Consider the following 22,175-nt stretch of genomic DNA (forward strand, 5'->3'; position numbering starts at 1 on the left):
GTATGAACCTATGGGACTCCTTAATTATACACACACAAAGTGTATACTATGTATCATCATATCATCATAATTCAGCATATTTCAAAGTCAGAAGACTAGGAAAAGGAATGCTCCCTGCAGGTCAGGGTATTGATGACTGGCAAAACACTAGCAAGCTTGCACTGCAGTTGTCTGAGCCACACCCAGTCTACGGTTAAATATAGAATTTAGTTTCTGGAACTATTGGTCTTCTTAACCTTCACAGTCCAAGTATTCACTGAAAAAATTAAAAGTAAAAAGGAGAAAGGAAAGAGACTGAAACCAAAATCCAAGTACTAATAAACTGTCCTGGGAAGAGTTCCAAAATGCAGTAAATACAAGAGAATTAAATTACAGAAGCCTCAAGCAACATTCTAGAAACACACTTTACAAACTGATTTGTCTCTTCTATGCTGATTCTACCAGGATGTACAACACACTTATATAAAATGTATTTGTGTACTAGACTTATGTCTCTAATTCAGATGATATATTCAGGCTGTATAACATGTCAGGTTAACAGCAGTGAAACCAAATTTAGAGCTATGATTTAATTTTGGTTTGTTATAGTATTGTGGTTGTGATGCTATTTTTGCTCATGAAGAGGTACTTTTATCCTAAGAAGCTATTTTTAGATGCTTAAATTTTGGGGGAAGAGATACTCTCAAGCTAAAAATTTTAATACTGATTCTTTGCCTGTTGGGGAGAATATTTGGGGTTTATTTTTAAAAGCTGATTTTGGAGACTGACAAAAGTTAAACAACAACAAAAAATGTTTTCCATATAATTTCAGAGGGTTCTAGGCTTTAGTAATGACTTTGTTTTATATTGCTCACTGAAGATGAACACGGAAAGAATTAAGAGGAGCAAAAAACATAGTATAGGTATACTGTTTCCATAAAAAAATAAAACATACAATAGTTTTAATTACAAACACACACAGAGGTATTCATTTTGCCTCCAATTTCCTGGACATACCCAGACACAGAGTCATCATTCAGCTACGTTAATGAAAATTAACAGCAATAAGTACCCTAAATACACAAATCTGGCTCCAAAACTACTACTCTTAACCACTATACACTGTTGCTTCTACCTGTCACAGCTAGGTACTCTTACATTTATCCCTGTATTTAAAGTCTTCTCCAAGTTCCTTCTCTTTCTATCTTCTTTAATTGGGTTGAAAAATCATATAAGGAGATTTGAAGTGTTCTTTTACCTATCTTCCTTGAAGCCAGAATAGGTGCATAGCGAGGTCTCATTCTTTTGTGTCCTAGTCATATTCTAACACTCCAGAGCCACACCTGTTTCCACAGCTAAAAGAATATCCTGCCCAAATTGCTGAAAGGGTAAAGGAAAGGAAAAAAGGAAAGAGTACATTAGAAGCCTTGCTTCTAGGTCATACAGCCTCCAGCACTTTTTTTTTTTTAAGATTTTGTTTATTTATTTGTCACAGAGTGAGAGAGATTTTATGTATTTATGTGACAGAGAGAGAGCACAAGGGAAGCAGCAGGCAGAGGGAGAGGGAGAAGCAGGCTCCCTGCCGAGCAAGGAGCCAGATGCGAGACTCGATCCCAGGACCCTAGGATCATGACCTGAGCCGAAGGCAGACGCTTAACCGACTGAGCCTCCTAGGCATCCCAAGCCTCCAACACTTCTGACCATAAACTCTAAAGACGTTTGAAGTCAACTAGGTTCATCATCCCTCTAACTCCTGTCACCTGAAAGTATCTCCTTCTCCATCCCCAGCACTTTGCTTCATACCTAGTAAGTACCTTGTTGAATGAACAAAAGAGTGATTAGGTTTCCTGAATAAAAGACCCACTTGAGGTTCATGTTCATGAATTTAAAATGAGGTCCGCAGGATTTTAAATTTTTCTCCAGCCATATTTAGCTGCAAAAATGCAGAAACAGTATAAGCAAAAATGAAAGAGATAGATACGACCAGGGTTCATTCATGCTTGTGGCTCTAACCGTACCTGATACAATGATGCTTCCTAAGTCTCCATTTCTAAAGACATTGAGATCTCTTAACATCCTGAAATGAGTTCACAGTCAAAGCTCCAAGTGGAAAGAACTTTAATGGAAAAAGAATACCGGCTCACCACTGGTTATGAGGAAGGCGTTCTACTGTGTGCTTTACATACATGATCTCATACAACTCTTCTCATAATAGCATCTCCATTTTACAGAAAACTGAAATTCTCAAGGATTAACATTAAGATGAAGCTGGGACTAAACAGTAAAGTTTGTATGACTCTGAAGCCCACCTGCTTTTTACTATATCATAATACTTAACTCTTCTTTTTTAAACATTTCAATTGGGGTTAAGAGATGTTGAATGATTTGTCCAAAGTCAAACTATTTTCTAATGGTACAGATACTGTCTCCCAGAGGAATGCTCTATGAACATCACCAGTGTTAAGATCTCTTTTACACTTCCTGCTTTGCCACCTCTATGTTCCATCTATAACTAGGTTAGGCTGTTCTTTTCTTCATATTTTTTCTGATACCTATTACCTTCTATCCATTTTGTTTCCCTTTGCTTTGATCTTACAGTTGGGGCCCTCATCATTCACGCATAGATTACTCTAACAGCCTCCTAGCTGGCCTCCACTTATCCCTCTTCCAATCCATTTACATGTGGGCTAGTCATGGTCACTTCCTTTTTCTGAGGTCCTTACCTATAAACTGTAAATAAAAAATATATACAGTATAAAATTTTGAAGGTCAACTGTCATACAGAATAATTATCAATAAGATCAATAATTATATATGAACTGTAAAATCCTACTCAAATGTAAGTTAAGATATATGAGGGCAGATACTACACCTTATATTTATTTTAAATTTATTTTCCCTTGGCTCTAGGCATCTGGTATATGTGTTCAAATACATACTTGATTGGCTGATTTTTTCCCTATCTTCCATACTCCCACTGATATTACCTAATGGACCAATCTGATCAGGTACAATTTCCTTTATGAAAAAGCCTGAACACCAAAGCTGTGGTATAACTAAGCATGGTACTTATTTAATTATAGCATGCATAATACGACTAAGTCCCGTATAATCAAGTAGAGATGCTCTTAATGAAAAACCCTATGTTCTGCCAAAAAGAACTATGTGATAATCTATAATATTCTTTTTCTGATTCTCTAATTAGTGAATTCCTATCATCCATCAAAATGCAGCCAGAATGTCATCATTTTGTTTAAGTCTTACTCTTTCCTCTGTTTGTTTGCATCTTATGGACCCATAAATTCAAGTACCCATCTTCGTAACAGCATTTATTCCTCAGTTCTACAACTGCTTATATGATAGTGCTCCCCCGCCCACATTGGTGAGGGACTATATTTTAGGGTAACTAAAGAGTTGAGGGAAAGTTCTCCTTTATAGAGGATTCCAGCTGATTAATGCAGAAGAAAGGAAAAAATTGGAATGTAACCATTACAAAACAAAAAAGTGACTAGGAAAAAAATCATCAGTGGATGACAAAATAGTGGTTTTCAGTCCTGGCTGTATTGTAAAATCACTTGGGAACTTTTCAAATATACCTTTACCTATGTCCAGTTGGTCAAGGGTAATGTCTCACTGATATTTTTAAAAGCTCCCGGGTGATCCTAATATGCAGCCAAAGTTAAGAATCACTGCCCTCAAACCATTCACGAACTTTCTAATAAATGGATCAAGATGATAGGACTGAATCTCATGATTAATCTTATAGTTACTAAAAATGAGACAACCAGACATAATGTGCCTCCTTATACGATGTACTAGTAAGAACAAAGTAGCAGTTATGGGCCCAAAGAGCTAAACTAGAACCTAATGAGTACTCTAGATCTAACCACCAATCTACAGAAAATAAGAGGTCATGTTAAGAGACACATATGAGGATGTAAGAGGCCAAATCTAAAATGTGGGAAATGAAATATGACAAATGTCTTTAACAAATAAACAGTATGAAGAAAATGTGTGTGTGTGTGTGTGTGTGTGTGTGTGTAAGGAACTGTTACAAATTAAGAGATTCAAAAGACATAGTCACCATACGCAGTATGTAAAAATACATTTGATAAACAGGTGAATGAATGAATGAATGAATGAGTGAATTAATGTTAATTAAAGAAAAAACCCAATTGTTATAATTAATAAATTATTAAATCTTATACTCTGAAAAGCAGGACTAGATGTGGGAAAGGATGCAGAAGTAAAATAATTTTGATATGGGAACTAGTGAAATATTTATCTGTTTCTGTCATTGTCATATAGAAAATTTTCAAAATATTTCAGTGGACTTAATATTTGGTTTTTAATTTATATTTGTATTTGCCTTATGACTTTGAATAAAAAGAAAAACAATAACAAATTATTATGGGGCAAATATAACCATTATTTTTTCTATTGGGGATGAGATACAGTTGTTCTGTATCAGAGCTGTCTAATAAAATTTTCTGTAATGATAGAAATATTCCATATAAAATTTTCTGTGATAGAAATACTGTCTAAAACTATACATGACTACTGGACTCTTAAAATACGGCTAGTATGACTGAGGAACTGAATTTTAAATTTTATTTCAAGTAATTTAAATAGCTACACACCACCACCACAACAGACAGTACAGTTCTAGTTGACTACAGCTCTCCTCTCTACCTGCAACATTTGCTCTTTCCTTTTACCTAAGTAACTCTTACCACATCCCGTATTATAAGATGTCACAGCACCATGAACCTTTCCTTTCATACATACATTACCGTTGCAATTTTGTGATTATCTGATTAATGTCTGTCTCTCTAACCTGATTGTAAACTCCAAGACTGCAGGAACTATTTATGTTCCCGATCGCATTGTAGAGTGACACTCATTTACTTGTTAAGAAAATGCTATTATTAGAGAACATTGTGTAGTTGAGTTTTTGTGATAATGAAGACTTTTCATTTCCTGTAATTCCATGCAATTTGATCCAAATTTTAGATCCTTACACATATACAATATATATATAAAGGCAGAGAAAACTGTACCATGAACCCACAAGCAAACATTACCAGGCTACAGAAACCATCGACTTACAGATAACACTCTTGTTTTATCCACACCCATCATATTATATATTTCAGCACCTATTTCTAAAAGACAAGAACTCTAATTTTTATAAATGTAGCACCACTTACATATAAGCAACTGTTATCATAACTAAAACAAGAATCACCATTTATACAGTGTTCAAATCTCCTCAATTGGCCAATATATATATATATATATATAAAACCTTGAAGAAACTTAGTTATTATATTCTTAGGTCTCTCACATAATGGACTTTGTTGACCTGAATTCCCCATAGCATCATTTAGCATACCTTTGTTCCATATTTCCTAACCTGAAGCTGGACCCAGAGGCTTGATTTTATTCAGCTTCAATTTTGCTAGAAAAATACTTTATGTGGGTAGTGGTATTTACATCCTCCAAGAGGTACATAATGCCTGGTTGTCTGTCTTTGTTAGCAGCTATTCATGATCATTGTCAGATCTATTATTTCATTAGGAGTTTACAAAGTGATGATATTCTAATTATATTATTCCTTTTTCATTTATTAGTTGGGATCCTTCATTAAAGAAAGCCTTTTTGATTCATCAGAGATAAAGTTCATATGCAAAATACAAGTTAAATGCTCAGTTCTGTCTTTTTACCACTTTTAAATATTTAATTGGTTCTCTAACATTCTCTAGGTGTAACCAATAATTTTTTTTAGTATCTTTATTACATATGGATTTTTAATAAGTTTGCTGGGCTTCAATCTATTACCACTGGTATTATTACTAATGTTCAAATTATCCCCATCTTTGGATAGGGAGCCTCTTCAAGTTAGCTCCTGAGTCCTTTTGATATCACTCACCTACCTATAATGGCCTTCTTGCTTTAATAAGATTTCTGGTCTTATCGTGTATCTTTCTTGTCCTAAGTCTAGAATCAGACATTTCTCCAAGGAGTGCTAATGGTACCTATGACCACAACCTGGGCCCCAGGCCAGCTAATTTCTACTAGGCTGATCATTGTTTATGGGATTTTTGAGTGAGTAAAGATGGAAAGTACACCCCTCCTTTTTTTCAAGAGAAATTATAACAAATTCAATTATTTATGATTCATATTCAAGATTTTAGTATTTCCCACCAAAATTATGGCTGGCTTCTTAGCAGAAGTTGACAAGTTGATCCTAAAATTCATATGGACATACAAAGGATCCAGAATAGCTGAAACAATCTTGAAAAAGAAGAAAGTGAAAAATTCCTATTTCCAGATTTCAAAATCTACTACAATAAAACAGTAATCATAACAGTGTGGTATACAGATCAATAAAACAGAACAGAACTGAAGAGTCCCCTCAGATTTATAGTCAACTGATTTTTGACAAGGGTACCAAGACTAATCAATGGGAAAAGAATAGTTCTTTCAAAAGTGCTGGGACAACTGGATATTCACATGCAAAAGAATGATGTAGGGTCCCTACCCCACATCATACGCAAAAATTAACTCTAATGGATCAAAGACCTAAATGTAAGAGTTAAAAGTAAAAAATGCTTAGAAAAAAACACAGAAATAAATCTTGCGCTTTGACTTAGGCACAGCTTTCTTAGATAAGACAATAAAGGTACAAGCAACAGATGAGAAAATAAATTGGACTTGATGAAAATTAAAAGCTTACATGCTCCAAAAGTCATCATTGAGAATATGAAAAGACCACCCACAGAATGGGAGAAAATATTTGGAATCCATGCATATCAGATTGGATAAAAAAATAAGACCTATCGATAGGATGTCTGCAAGAGACTCATTTTAGACCCAAAGACACCACCAGATTGAAAGTGAGGGGATGGAAAACCATTTATCAGGCTAAGAAAGCTGGGTTGGCAATCCTTATGTCAAACAAATTAAATTTTAAATCAAAGACTGTAATAAGAGATAAGGAAAGATACTCTATCATAATTAAAGGGTCTATCTAACAAGAAGATCTAAAAATTATAAGTATTTTTTTTTTAAAGATTTTATTTATTTATTTGACAGAGATAGAGACAGTCAGCGAGAGAGGGAACACAAGCAGGGGGAGTGGGAGAGGAAGAAGCAGGCTCACAGCAGAGGAGCCTAATGTGGGGCTCGATCCCATAACGCCGGGATCACGCCCTGAGCTGAAGGCAGACGCTTAACCGCTGTGCCACCCAGGCGCCCCTAACAATTATAAGTATTTATGCCCTTAACAAGGGAGCAGCCAATTATATAAACCAATTAATAACAAAATTAAAGAAACACATCAATAATAATACAATAATAGTAGGGGACTTTAACACCCCACTCACTGCAATGGACAGATCTTCTAAACAGAAGATCAACAAGGAAACAAGGGCTTTATATGACACATGGGACCAGATGGACTTCACAGATACATTCAGAGCATTCCATCCTAAAGCAACAGAATACACATTCTTCTCGAATGAACATGGAACATTCTCCAGAACAGGGGTCACAAATCAGGTCTCAACTGGTACCAAAAGATTGGGATCATTCCCTGCATATTTTTAGACCAAAATGCTTGAAACTTGAACTCAATCACAAGAGGAAATTTGGAAAGAACTCAAACACATGGAGGCTAAAGAACATCCTACTAAAGAATGAATGGGTCAACCAGGAAGTTAAAGAAGAATTTAAAAAAATTCATGGAAACAAATGAAAACACAACTGTTCAAAACCTTTGGGATGCAGGAAGTAAACAGCAATACAAGCCTTTCTCAAGAAACAAGAAAGGTCTCACATACACAACCTAACCATATACCTAAAGAAGCTGGAGAAAAAACAGCAAATAAAGCCTAAACTCAGCAGGAGAAGAGAATTAATAACAATTAGAATAGAAATCAATGAAATAGAAACCAAAAGAACAGTACAACAGATCAACAAAACCAGGAGCTGGTTCTTTGAAAGAATTAATAAGATTGATAAACTCCTGGCCAGACTTACCAAAAAGAAAAGAAAAGGACTCAAATAAATAATATCATGAATGAAAGAGGAAAGATCACAACCAACACTGAAGAAATACAAACAATTATAAGAACACATAATGAGCAACTATATGCCAACAAATTAGGCATTTCTTCTTCTGGAAGAAATGGATGCATTCCTAGAGATGTATAAACTACCAAAATTGAAACAGGAAGAAACAGAAAACCTGAACAGACCCATACCAGCAAGGAAACTGAAGCAGTAATAAAAAAAAAAAAAACCTCCCAAAAAACAAGAGTCCAGGGCTGGATGGCTTCCCAGGAGGAATTCCACCAAACATTAAAAGAATTACTAATACCTATTCTTCGGAAGCTGTTTCAAAAAAATAGAATTGGAAGGAAAACTCCCAAACTCTTTCCATGAGGCCAGCATGACCCTGATCTGAAAACCAGACAAAGACCCCACCAAAAAGGAGGATTACAGACCAATATCCCTGATGAACATGGATGTAAAATTTCTCACCAAGATACTAGCCAGTAGGATCCAACAGTACACTAAAAGGTTTATTCACCACGACCAAGTGGGATTTATTCCTGCGCTGCAAGCATAGTTCAACATCTGCGAATCAATCAACGTGATACACTATATAAATAATAGAAAGGACAAGAACCATATGATCCTCTCAATAGATACAGAAAAAGCATTTGACAAAGTACAGCATCCTTTCTTGGTTAAAACTCTTCACAGTGTATGGATAGAGGGAACATACCTCAATATCATAAAAGCTATATATGAAAAGCCCACAGCAAATATCATTCTTAATGGGGAAAAACCGAGAGCTTTTCCCCTAGGGTCAGGAACATGGCAGGGATGTCCACTATCACCACTGTTGTTCCACACAGTACTAGAAGTCCTAGCCTCAGCAATCAGACAACAAAAAGAAATGAAAGGCATCCAAATCGGCAAAGAAGTCAAACTCTCATTCTTTGCAGATGACATGATACTCTATGTGGAAAACCGAAAAGACTCCACCCCAAATTGCTAGAACTCATACTGGAATTCAGCAAAGTGGGAGGATATAAAATCAATGCACAGAAATCAGTTGCATTTCTACACATTAACAATGAGACAGAAGAAAGAGAAATTAAGGAGTTGATCCCATTTACAAAACCATAAGGTACCTAGGAATAAATCTAACCAAAGAGGCAAAGGATCTGTACTCAGAAAACTATATAACACTCATGAAAGAAATAGAAAAAGAAATAAAGAAATGAAAAAATGTTCCATGCTCATGGATTTTGGAAGAACAAATATTGTTAAAATATCTATGCTACCTAGAGCAATATGCACATTCACTGAAATCCCTATCAAAATACCATCAATGTTTTTCAGAGCTGGAACAAATAATCCTAAAATTTGTGTGGAACCAGAAAGGTCCCTGAATAGCCAAAGCAAATTTGAAAAAGAAAACAAAAGTTGGTGGCATCACAATTCCAGACTGCAAGCTCTATTACAAAGCTGTAATCATCAAGACAGCATGGTACTGGCACAAAAACAGACACATAGATCAATGGAACAGAAGAGAGAACCCAGGAATGGATCCTCAACTCTATGGTCAACTAATCTTCGACAAAGTAGTAAAGAATATCCCATGGAAAAAAGAGTTTCTTCAACAAATAGTGTTGGGAAAATTGGATAGCCACATGCAGAAGAATGAAACTGGACAATTTCCTTACACCATACACAAAAATAGACTCAAAATGGATGAAAGACCAAGTGTGAGACAGGAGTCCATCAAAATCCTAAAGGAGAACACAGGCAGCAATCTCTGTGACCTCAGTTGCAGCAACTTCTTGCTAGACACATCTCCAAAGGCAAGGGAAACAAAGGCAAAAATGAACTATTGGGACTTCATCAAGATAAGAAGCTTTTGCACAGCAAAGGAAACAGTCGACAAAAGCCAAAAGACAACAGACAGAATGGGAGAAGATATTTGCAAATGACAATATCAGATAAAGGGCTAGTATTCAAAATCTATAAAGAACTTATCAAACTCAACACTCAAAGAACAAATAATCCAATCAAGAAATGGGCAGAAGACATGAACAGACTTTTTTCCAAACAAGATATTCAAATGGCCAACAGACACATGAAAATATGCTCAACATCACTCGGCATCAGGGAAATGCAAATCAAAACCACAGTGAAATACCACCTCACACTAGTCATAATGTCTAAAATGAACAAGTCAGGAAATGATAGGTATTGGCAATGATGCAGAGAAAGGGGAACCCTCTTATACTGTTGGTTGGAATGCAAGCTGGTGTAGCCACTTTGGAAAATAGTATGGAGATTCCTCAAAAAGTTGAAAATAGAGCTACCTTATGACCCAGCAACTGCAGTAGTAGGTATTTACCCCAAAGATACAAATGTAGTGATTTTCAAGGGGCACCTGCACCCCAATGTTTATAGCAGCAATATCCACAATAGCCCAGATGTCCATTGACAGATGAATGGATAAAGAAGATGTGGTGTGTATATGTAATGGAATACTACTCAACCATGTGGTGTGTATATGTAATGGAATACTACTCAACCATCAAAAAAATGAAATCTTGCCATTTGCAGTGATGGGGAAGGAAGTAGAGGGTATTATGCTAAGCAAAATAAGTCAATCAGAGAAAGACAATTATATGATCTCACTTATATGTGGAATTTAAGAAACAAAATAGAGGATCATAGGAGAAGAGAGGAAAAAATAAAACAAGATGAAATCAGAGGGGGAGACAAAGCATAAGAGGAAATAAACTGGGGGCTGTTGCGGGGGTGGGATGGATTGATGGGGTAACTGGGTGATAGACATTAAGAAGTGCACATGATGTGATGAGCACTAGGTATTATGTAAGACTGATGAATCACTGACCTCTACCTCTGAAACTAATAATACATTACATGTTAATTAATTGAATTTAAATTTTAAAAATTAACTAACTAAATAAAATGTCAAGGGACCAAAAAAAATACTTGGAAACCATTATATTATAAGGGACTTGTACTTAGAACATATAAGGAAAACTTACAATTCAATATAAAGACAAATAACCCAATTTAAAAAAAGAGCAAATGATCTGAACAGACATTTCACCAAAGATGAAACAGAAAGAGCCAATAAGCATATGAAAAGATATTCAAACATCACTGGTTAGGGAAACACAAATCAAAACCACAATGAGAATCTACTTTTGCATATACTAGGAAGATCAGAACCAGTAAGACAGCAATAACAAGCGCTGGTGAGAAACTGGAACCATCATACAGTGCTCGATGGAATATAAAATGGTACCTATGCTTTGGAAACTGTCTGGCAGTTTCTCAAAAGGTTGAACACAGTTACCATACGACCCAGCAATTCCACTAGTACACAAATTTCATTGATGGCAGCATTACTGATAATATCATAACTAAAAAGTAGAAACAACCCCAAATGTCCAACAACTGATGAATGAATAAATAAAATATGGCATATCTACACAATGGACTATTATTTGGCGACAAAAAGAAATGCAATACTGAAATGACCTACAACATGGACGGACCTTGAAAACATACTAAGTGAAAGAAGTGAGTCACAAACAGCCATGTTTGTATGATTCCATTCATATGAAATGTCCAGACTGGGCAAATCTATATACAGGGAAAGCAGATTAATGGTCATGTAGGGTTGGGGAAGATGGGGGAAAAAGGAGTGACTGCTACAGGGTACAAGAGTTTTTTTGGGGGTGAAGAGAATATTCTAAATCTGATTGTGGTTGCATAACTGTAAATACACTAAGAAGCACTGAATTGTACACTTTTATTAGGTGAATCGTATCTCAATAAGGCTGTTATTAAAAGAATACAATCAAGATAAATTTGTATATGCACACACATATACAAAATTAGTCTTTTACTGATATTTTATGTTTATCTGTTTTGCACTGAAAAATTTGACTACTAATAACACCATGATTGTCTTACCTATATCTGTATCTATACAAATAAAAAAAGTACCTGAGTAACAATATTACCAACATTAGTAAAGCAAGGTAAGATTTTTTTGTAGTTCTTTTTATTCCTAAACTGTATCCGACCAAGAAGCATAGTCAAAATACTGTTATAAAGTTATATGATACAGTTCATGAATGTTTAGGTCACACATTTGTTTCATTTTAGTTATTTTTAGGAGTCACCTTCCCCCCATTTCAACCTAATTTTGTCTTATAATTACATAAAATATTTACATGGTCCCAATATGAAAACATGGTATAGTTAGATAAGTCGAGCTTCTATTCTTGCCCCCTCCAATCTGTTTTTTTTTCTCTTCTATTGGTAACCACTTTATTTATTTTATGGTGTATTCCTTCATCTTAAAACAAATTATAAACAAATACATAAACGATAGCCTACTATATACAACTGACACTGGTTTTTTTAACATTATATTCTGAAGATCACTGTATATAGAAAAGTATTCATTCCAATGGATTAAAAAAATACAAAAAAAAAAGCCTTACAAAATATTTAGTAGTGATGGTACAGAAGGACACAGTATGATTTTCATTCTGTAGAAAGGAAAATTAATTCCTTTTGCTGCTTCATAGCACTGTTATTATCTGAACCTGGGCATCCAACGTATGGATTCACTGTAATTTATTCACCCAGTCCACTACCAATAGACACAAAGGTTGTATTCAATATTTTGATATTATTGCAAACAGGGCTGCTATATTTATACTTTTGTCAGTTTATCTCTGGGATAATTTTCTAGAAGTGAGAATGCTGAGTCAAAGGGCAAATCCATGGGTAATTGTTCCCAATACTGTCAAATTCCTGTCCATGGAAGTTGCTACATTTTGCATTCCCACAAGCAATGTATGAGAGTGCCCATTTCCCTATAGCTCAATCAATAAAAAATGTTATGGAACTTTTGGATTTTTGCCAATGTGATAGGAGAAGAATAGTGTCTCAGTGTAATTTTAATATGAATTTCTCTTACTATAAGTTAAATTGAACATCTTTTTATATGTTTAGGAGGCGTGTGCATTTGGTTTTCTGCTGATATCTTTAGTTTTCTACAGAGTTGGTGGTCTCTCTCTTTTAAAAGTTGTTTATACATCAGGGATAATAATATGCAGCAAATATTTTTTCCAATTTTTCTTTTTCTTTTTTTACTTTGCTCACATTTTTTTTCTCCCCAAAGTTTTTCTTTTAATGTATATAATCAGATTTATCAAACGTTTCCCATATTTTGGATTTTGAGTCCTAGTTAGGAAAAACTCCACCATTTCCAGGGTACCCGTATTTTCTTCTATTATTTTATATGGATTCACTTTTTTGATTCATTCGAAATTTGTCTTGGTGTATGCTATAAAGAATGAATAATTTTGGACTTATACTAATATTTTGAGTAAGCCTAGTACTTTGCTGGCTTTACAGTCAGTGCATATATATTTATTACCTATTCAGTGTACTGAAAAACATCATGCATTGCTCTGAGGCCAGGGAATTTTATATTCCATGTTAGAAAATAAAAAGTCCCGGGGCGCCTGGGTGGCACAGTGGTTAAGCGTCTGCCTTCGGCTCAGGGCGCGATCCTGGCGTTATGGGATCGAGCCCCACATCAGGCTCCTCTGCTATGAGCCTGCTTTATCCTCTCCCACTCCCCCTCCTTGTGTTCCCTCTCTTGCTGACTGTCTCTATCTCTGTCAAATAAATAAATAAAATCTTTAAAAAAAAAAAAAAGAAAAGAAAAAGTTCCACTTTCACAGAATGAAATCATACCATGACCCACTGCTATTAAATACTCTGAGAGGCTTTTGCATTTTTGCAACTACTGGAATAAACGACATATTTTCTTACTGGTTGTGCCAAGTAAGATAAAATTAGACCAAAGATAAGCAATTCCTGGATTAAAAACATTTATTAATTAAAATTACGGCCAGAAGGTGAAAATTAAGATTAAATGGGAGTTTTACACAGGGTAAATGCTCATATCTTTTTTTAGGGGGGCTGGGCTTGAACTCACAGCCCTGAGATCAAGACTGGAGCCAAGATCAAGAGTCAGATGCTTAACCGACTGAGCCACCTAGGCACCCCTCAATATTTCTGTAACTGAAATTTGATCACTGTGATTCTGTGGGTAGTTTTTGTTGCTTTGGAAAAAAAAATAACTGCAAAGCTTGCGAGGTTCAATTTTGAAAATGCATTAGGAATATCACCTATCATTATTAATATTACCAATTTTAACAATAATCTTTCCTCATACTGACATTATGTGATAAATGTATATTGGTGTCTTCGTGAAAAAATCAAATGGTTCAATCAGTAGCAAAATTAGAACTTACACCAACTAGAAACTAATACCAAAGTTTATTTTGTTACCAGAGGAAAACGTATACTGCTGCAAATAATTAAAGTTTGATATTATTTAAATTCGTATCTGTTATGTGGTAAGTTCTGAAGAAATTTTTTGGAAGAATCAAAGATCCTAGATGAGAAAAATAAAGCAGACTGTAAATGTCAGGGCTCTTCTACTCTTCTACTGCTCAAGCATATAAGGACTTGTTATTCAATGAATGGCCTCTACTAGAATTTACAATAACGAGAATAAGGAAAGCAACATATGATAACAGCAATGAATAATCTACAGTCTCATTCTGGCTACTTTAAGCAAACTTTTTAATTTCAACCCAATCACAAGAACAAAAACCAAGGCCTCAAATTTGGCATTTTCAATCTCTCTCTATTTTAGGTACTAATGTCTAATGAGCTGGGAGATAATCAGGAAAGAGGCAGAAAGAGAGATGGCAAAAGTCCTGGATGACATGGTTCACTACTGGCTATTGAAACACTTCATTTTATAGATGAAGAAGTTACTGCTCAGAGTGTGTGACCTGAACAAAGTTGCACAGCCGGTTAAATGGCAAAGCCAAACCCGGGTTACAGGTCTTTAACTGAGTCAAATGCTCTTTCCAGTTTGCCATTCGACTGGTCAGATTAGATAATTGTGAAAAAAAAAAAAAAAAGTGAAGCTGGTTCAATGTAAATATGTATTCTATGTCAGCTTAGAAGTTAAACCCAGTTTTTAAACACTCAATTCCATTCTTTTCCATTATTTAAATTATTGTGAAATCTCAATATGAAAATTCAATTGTTTTTACCTTTGCCTAATATATTCTTTTTCTCTATATTTAATCTTAGGAAGTAAATACTTTTCCAATGGAAAACATTACCTATTGAATATAAAACTCTCCATTGAAACAAAATTCCATACACGTTACTTGTAAGTAGGAGACTAAAAGGATAATTCTACTACAGGATCCATCCTAAATACACTGAACATTTAATAATCATATTTAATTAATTTATACCATTTCAGATAGGAAAACTGAAGATAAGGTCTAATTCCAGTCCAAAACATACTGAGTACTTACTATGGATCAGATATTGGCGCTATAGTCAGAAAATAAATTACCAAATCAAAGTAAAAATGTGTATTTCAAACCTTTCGGACTAAGCTCCTTTAAGCCATACTTCTGACTGAAGAAGTAAAATCTGAGCAGCCTCCTCTATAACTATTCGATATTTTTGATGAAAATAAGACTTTGAAGAGTGTTTCCAAAAACAATATAAAGATTTAAATTTAAAAAATTCTTCTAAAGTTTCCGAAATTACTGAGAACATTAAGTTATATTCATAGGTGCTAACTCCAGTTTTATGACTTCTCAATGGTAAAATCATCTTATTTCAGTAATATAGCATTTATAATACTCCAAAATACATTTAGAGATAGAACCTGGATCCCAAATTACTTGTCTGGAAAGTGTCCAAATCTATCTAAGGTTTCTCTTTTTCCTAAGGTTGGGAGATTGCTCATGGGAAAGGACACGTGTACCTTTCCATGACAGCCAGGCACTCCTTTCTCCAGGTAAATCGACTCCCTCGCCGTAGTCGGAAGGTGCCAGATGTGGCAGAGACTGGGGGAGGTGTTTGTCTCCACTCTGGGTCCTCTATTGGAATGGGGGCTGGTCTCATACTTAGTGTAGCCCCTGAAATAAACAAGACATTTTTAGCAAATATCTTGCAATTTATTAAAATCAATGACAAATATAATGAACTCAACAACAATAAATTTTTGTCCTTCCATTGGAACTTGCAAGCCAAATACATTCGATATTTACATTTAAAAAAAAAACAACCCCTGGGCCTCTCATGGTGCCTGCCCCATGCCAATGCAAAATGTTGCCTTGAAACCACTGTCTAGCCTCTGTGCCATAGGCTACGGGCACTGGAGTAACTTGCACTGTGGGTGTGTGTGTGGGGGGGATAATTTGACCCAAACAAAAATCCAAAGGGATAAAAACTCTTCCTTAAAAAGTTTATCAATAATTACCTTGTAATGTCTTTTTTTTGTTTTTTTGGGTCACTTGTCTTTTATCCTTTTTTATGTCATCTTTTGAACCAAAGCCCAAAATCTATCTCTTTAGGGGAAAAGGGAAGTATGGTCTTTGGACCAATGACAACTTAATCAGAGTTATCTTCTGAAAAATCTTTCTTGAAATTTCTATCTGAGGGTTTTAATCTTTTGAACAATATACACTATACTATCAGAACCTTTAATTACCACTCAAAGGGCTCTTGTTATTGAGAAAATGGAGCCCTTAAAGAATGTATGCAGGAGATGAATTTAAAATAACTCTAACTGTTGTAAACTCTCAAAGAAAAAAAGTCAAATATAGCATCAGACAGTAAGGTAGTATTTGACATAATTTTAGTCTACTAGTTACCTAAGATCTCCATAGGTCTACTAAGTGTTAAAGCTCTACTGTTTTCTGTTACCTCTTGAATGTAATAAAACCAATGGGGGAAAATGTAATTGGGATATTTTATTAATTTAGACTAGCCTTTTCTCAAACAATGAACTGCTGATGATGCATGTATTCATTAGTTCACCATTTATCAACTCCCCTACTCCCTTTCTTTTGGCTCGCTCTAGGTTAGAAGCTAGGAAAAAAAACCCAAAAAACAAAAACAACAAAACCAAACATTGTCTCTGACCTCTGCAGACTTTATTTCAAAGAACTTAAATGTGTTCATAGAGTTCAGTCCCTGGATCTCCCACTGTTCCTTCATTCTTTATACTGTTCAATTCATCTTCCCAAAGCATAATTATGATCATAGCATTCCACTGACCAAAAGCCTTCAAAAAGTTCCCACTGCCTATGGAATAATATACAAACTCTTAATACACCCCTAGAAAGACAGGTTAGAAATTGTTAGAATTATGTGGAATAATGCACATATTAATAAATACATATTTATTTCTTCATAACAAGAGTCATACTTTATTTATTGTACCTTGTAATTAATACCTTGGGTAGTATTTCTACTTTCCTACATACAGATCTCTTTGTAGATCCCCCTTAATAGCTACATATTTATAGGCATTCTGTTATATAGAGGCCCAATATAACGAACCCTGATTTTCCTCTCCAAACCTGTTGTCTTGCAGCCCTTCCCATCTGAGTAAATGGCATCCCTATTCTTCAAATTGCTTGGCTCAAAATTCTCAGATTCATCTTTGACCTCTCTATTTCTCTCATATACCATATATCTAGTCCATAGCAAACCCTGTCAACTTTATCTTCAAAGTATATCCAGAATCGGGTCAATTTGTATTACTTCAACTAGCTTTAGAATAAGCCAGCATCATCTCTCCAAAGCATAACTTCCTGGAAAGGTTCCAAAGATGGCCCTTCAATGATAAGTCGCACCTCCTGCTAATCAGGCCCTTGAATTCTAAGCTGGTCCTGTGACATGTTTTGACAACAGAAAATGGAAACAGTTCGAGTCTAGGTCATAAGACCCTTTGCACCTTCTAACTAGATCTTCTGCAATGCTGGTTTTGGGGGAAGACAGTTGCCATATAAGAATTATGACTAACCTGAGACTATGATACTGTAAGGAAGCCCAAACTAGCCACATGCGGTGAAAGATGCCCAGCCAGCCCCCAGGTGCCACAGTTGAGGGGAAAAAAGCAATTCTGGGTGTTCCAGTTGCAGCACACACCATATAGAGAACTGTATAACCCAGCAGACAGGGAGAAATAAGGCCCTAGGCATAAAGTACTAATACAGCCATGTGGTAGTCAGCCCCCAAGATGGTTCCAGAGGATCCCTGCCTCCTGGTATTCACCCTGTTGTGTAGTCTCTTCCCATACTATATACCAGGATTAGTCTGTGTGGCCAATAACATATGGTAGAAGTGATGATATGTCATTTCTGACATTAGATTATAGAATACACCACGGTGTCTGTCTTAGTTGCTCTCTTAGATCACTTGCTCAGGGGAAAAATAGCTGCCAAGTTGTAAGGACACTCAGGGAGCTCACGTGGAGAGAACTTGAAATCCCTGGCAACAGGCAGGAAGGAAACTGGGGCCTGCAAACACTCAAAGGTAGTGGTCAGTGGCAGATTGTCTAGCTGGCTGACAGCGTGACCATAACCTCATGAGAACTCTGAGCAGAACCCTCTTAGGTAAGCCACTCCTAGATTCCTGACCCACAGAAATTGTGAGATAATAAATGTTTGCTGTTCTTAGCTACTAAGTTGTATGGTAATCTGTTGCACAATAATATAAAACAAATGTAAGACATTATAACCATCTCCAGTTGTTTATGTCCCCACATTTCCCAACACACTGAGTATTATGAGTATTACTAATTATTCACATTTATAAATTTGGCAGGCAGAAAAACTTCCCCTAACATAGAGATTTCACTATTAGTAAGAATGAGCATCTTTTCTTGTTTACTTTATATATCTTTATATATCTTTTCTTGTAAATTTATATCTTTTGTCTTTTCTTTTGGGTTATTCATCTTACTGGTGTGTTGAAACAATACCAATTGCTAGACACACAGAATGCAACTTTTTTTCCAGTTTGTCATTCGTCTTTTATCTTTATTTATGGTGTGCTTTCTGATCTTAAATCTTATGTAGGCACATTTGTCAACCTCTTCTTTTGTGGTCAATATGTTTTGTATCATTCAGAATATTTTTATAGTTTTCTTATTGTTTAAACCCTTAACAGATATATGATTTCCTGATGTGTGTGACATAAAGTAAATATTTAACTTCTTCCTCAAACGGACAAGCATGTCATCACACAATGCTTTAGAGACTCATGGCTTAAATATATGGCAGACTGTGGCCGGCTGCCATAGTTTAAATAAAGTTTTACTGGAACATAGCCGTACTCATTCATTTACATGCTGAATTTATATCAAAGTTTTACAGTTACATTACATTTGCATCAAAGTGAACAAAGTTTAGGCATAAGGAGAAAATACAGGGTTGGAAGGTTCGAAGTCTTTGTTTTGGTACTTTTCTGAATGCAAGCAGGAATTTCAGCATAATAAGGGCTCTGGAATATACCTAAGTTATATTATATAAATTTTGTTCAAAAGCCATGATAAGAGGTCCAAAGCAGAGCCAAGCAGCTATCATGCCTGAACAAGACAGAGGTAAAAACAGACTGGGTAAGGCAGTAGGTCCTCTCATCCAAAGCCTGGCTTCTGGTAAAAGGATAATTTTAGGGCTTCGGTGGGTGAAAGACAGGAAATAGGTCAGTAAATTATAATTAGTAGGCTACATTATAACCATGGCATGTTTTCTTAGTTGAGTGATAAATGGGTAAAAATAAAACAAAGAATACAAAGAATCTTAATCATGAGATTGAAGAAAATAAATTAACTGATAATAATGGTTCTTTCTTGGTATTGGGGTTTATTGGTCATGTAACTATGCTTCCTTATAATATTCTATATTATCCAATTTTTCTATACAAAGGAAATTTAGGTGAAATAAATTACTTTAAAAGAAATCAAGGCAACTATGCACAGACGGGTGGAAACTCAATAATTTCAAACTCGTAAACATACTGAATTTGAAACATAATACTACCACATTACTTTTGAGGGTTTTTTCTTTGCTCCTTTTTCTTTTCAACGTAGAAGTATTTAAAAATAGCACAAGCAGCATTCTGTAAACACTCCAATAAACACAGATTTGTTCTAGAAACCTTAGTTAATCTTGCTTTAGTCAAAGTGGATGGAGAGCAATGAATAACCCAAGAATGGGTTCAAAATTATAGACTCTGACAGAAAAATACAAAGATACTAGAATGCAGGAATGTGGGAACATTTCCCACAGGAAACGTGTTACCTATTTTCTTTACAGAAATATTTTTTTTTCCATCTTGTATCTGTGCTCTCATTAAGAGCAAAATTTTGCACATTTATCTAGCAACTCTAAATCCAAGAGGGAAAAAAAAGTCTCTTCCTAATTTGCTGATAGATTTTTAAATTTTGATAAATGTTCTCTTTGTATATATGATAATTTTCTTACCAGATTTACTTCTGAATGAGCCTTTGCCAGTCCACTAATAGAATATGACTACAAGCATGTCATTACTATCCCATTCACAGAAACTAGCTTCACCAAAAAAAAATTTCTCATCATCCCGTATGACACACACATGATTTCCCTGAGGCTCTGACACTCTGCAATAGTGAAGGGAGGAGGCCATTACTTTTGATCTCCAAATTTACTTCATGTGCTTTCTGTATGAGTCTCCTGGCAAACTTTATTTAATTTAGAAATAGGCAGAATCAGTGCCATGAGCCAAGAGGAACTCAGCAAACCCTGTCTGCTATAGTAATGTTTAAATTAGACAAGGGAAAAGACTGCTGAGCTTAATTTGATTAAATAAAGGGGTTTCTGATGTCAACCATGCTGAATTTAGTACCCACTTCTTTTAAAAAATAGGCATTTTCTTGTAAATGTTTTCATAAGAAACAAGTTAAAATATATTTGATCAGTTTCCATCAGTCTATTTTATTCATACTCTTTGGCAGGCTTTGGGGTATGCTGGGAAATTCTAATGATGGGTCTGTTTATCAGAGAACTACAATATATCTATAACTATTGGATTATCAGTAAAAATAACCTAAATATCACTCTATTATTTTTCTTGCTAAGTCCACTTAAAGAGAGACAAAAAAAAAAAAAAAAATTCTGTATCCAAATGGATCCAGAGTGAAGAGGTTGAAAAAGAGAAGAACTTCAATCATAGTATACAGAGAGAAATGCACTGAGCCCAAGAATAGAAGCACAGAATATACAGACATTTTTTATTTATTTTCTAAATGCTTACATTTTCCCCCAGAATATAGCAATGGGACGGTAATGTTTACATTTATTCTGATGAGCAAGTAAAATTTGTGAAATAAAAGAACTTCCTATCAATAAGCAGGTCTGGACTATGTGAACCTAGGTTCTTCAGTTTTTTTCTATCTTGAAAGCTGTTAACAAGGCAGATTAATTTCTTTTTTGCCTCTCTCTCTCTCTCTCTCCTTCCCCCCTTCCTTCTTTACCTTCTTCCTCCCTTTCTCCTTTTCATGAAACTTTATATGTACCTTTTGAATATATAGTGCAAGTACAAAATTTACAAGGACACAAAAGATTATATAGTTAACAGTCTCCCTGCCATCCTGTATTTCCAGTCTCTCAGAGTCTCTACAGAGCCTTCCTTAGCTCCAAATACAGCCTGCTAGAGATGTTCTGTGTTTACAAAAGCATATATATATATATACATATGTATGTGTGTATGTATTCCTTCTATATAAGTGACAGTATACTATATCTATTGTTTTGCACCTTACTTTATTCACTTATGAATTTGATATTACTACACAGAAATTCAATTCATACAAAGCCCTCCTTTAAAAAAATAGCTATATAGCCTCCACACTATTTCATTGTACAGATAACCAGTTTGTGACTGAGGGACATTTAGGTAGATTTCAATCACTTCTGCACTGACCTGCAAAGCAGATTCTCATGTACTATAAGCACTTAATGACCAGACAGTGGCTAAGCTATTTTTAGGTGCTAACATAATTTTAGTTCTTCTTATCCAAATAGAATAGTAGTTTCAAAGTATCCATGAAGAAGAAACAATATAATTCTTTAGCTAAAATCAAAGGTTATTTTACTTTAAAGATTTTATTTGTTTATTTGACAGAGAGAGAGGGAGAAAGAACATAAGCAGGGGGAGAGGCAAACTCCCTG

General features: G+C 35.2%; 1 protein-coding gene across 7 annotated transcripts in view; it reads right to left on the reverse strand.

Moving 5' to 3' along the window:
- HMBOX1 (homeobox containing 1) overlaps nt 1–22,175 on the reverse strand; it is a 177,776-nt gene that overhangs the window by 29,527 nt on the left and 126,074 nt on the right. For all 7 annotated transcript variants that reach the window (XM_040626467.1, XM_040626466.1, XM_040626465.1 and 4 more), the window contains exon 6: nt 15,938–16,091. In XM_040626467.1, coding sequence (XP_040482401.1) covers nt 15,938–16,091 — 154 coding nt within the window. The remainder of the gene's footprint in view (nt 1–15,937; nt 16,092–22,175) is intronic.

Source organism: Ursus maritimus, unplaced genomic scaffold (assembly GCF_017311325.1).
Source record: "Ursus maritimus isolate PB19 unplaced genomic scaffold, ASM1731132v1 scaffold_11, whole genome shotgun sequence".
Lineage (NCBI taxonomy): Eukaryota > Metazoa > Chordata > Mammalia > Carnivora > Ursidae > Ursus > Ursus maritimus.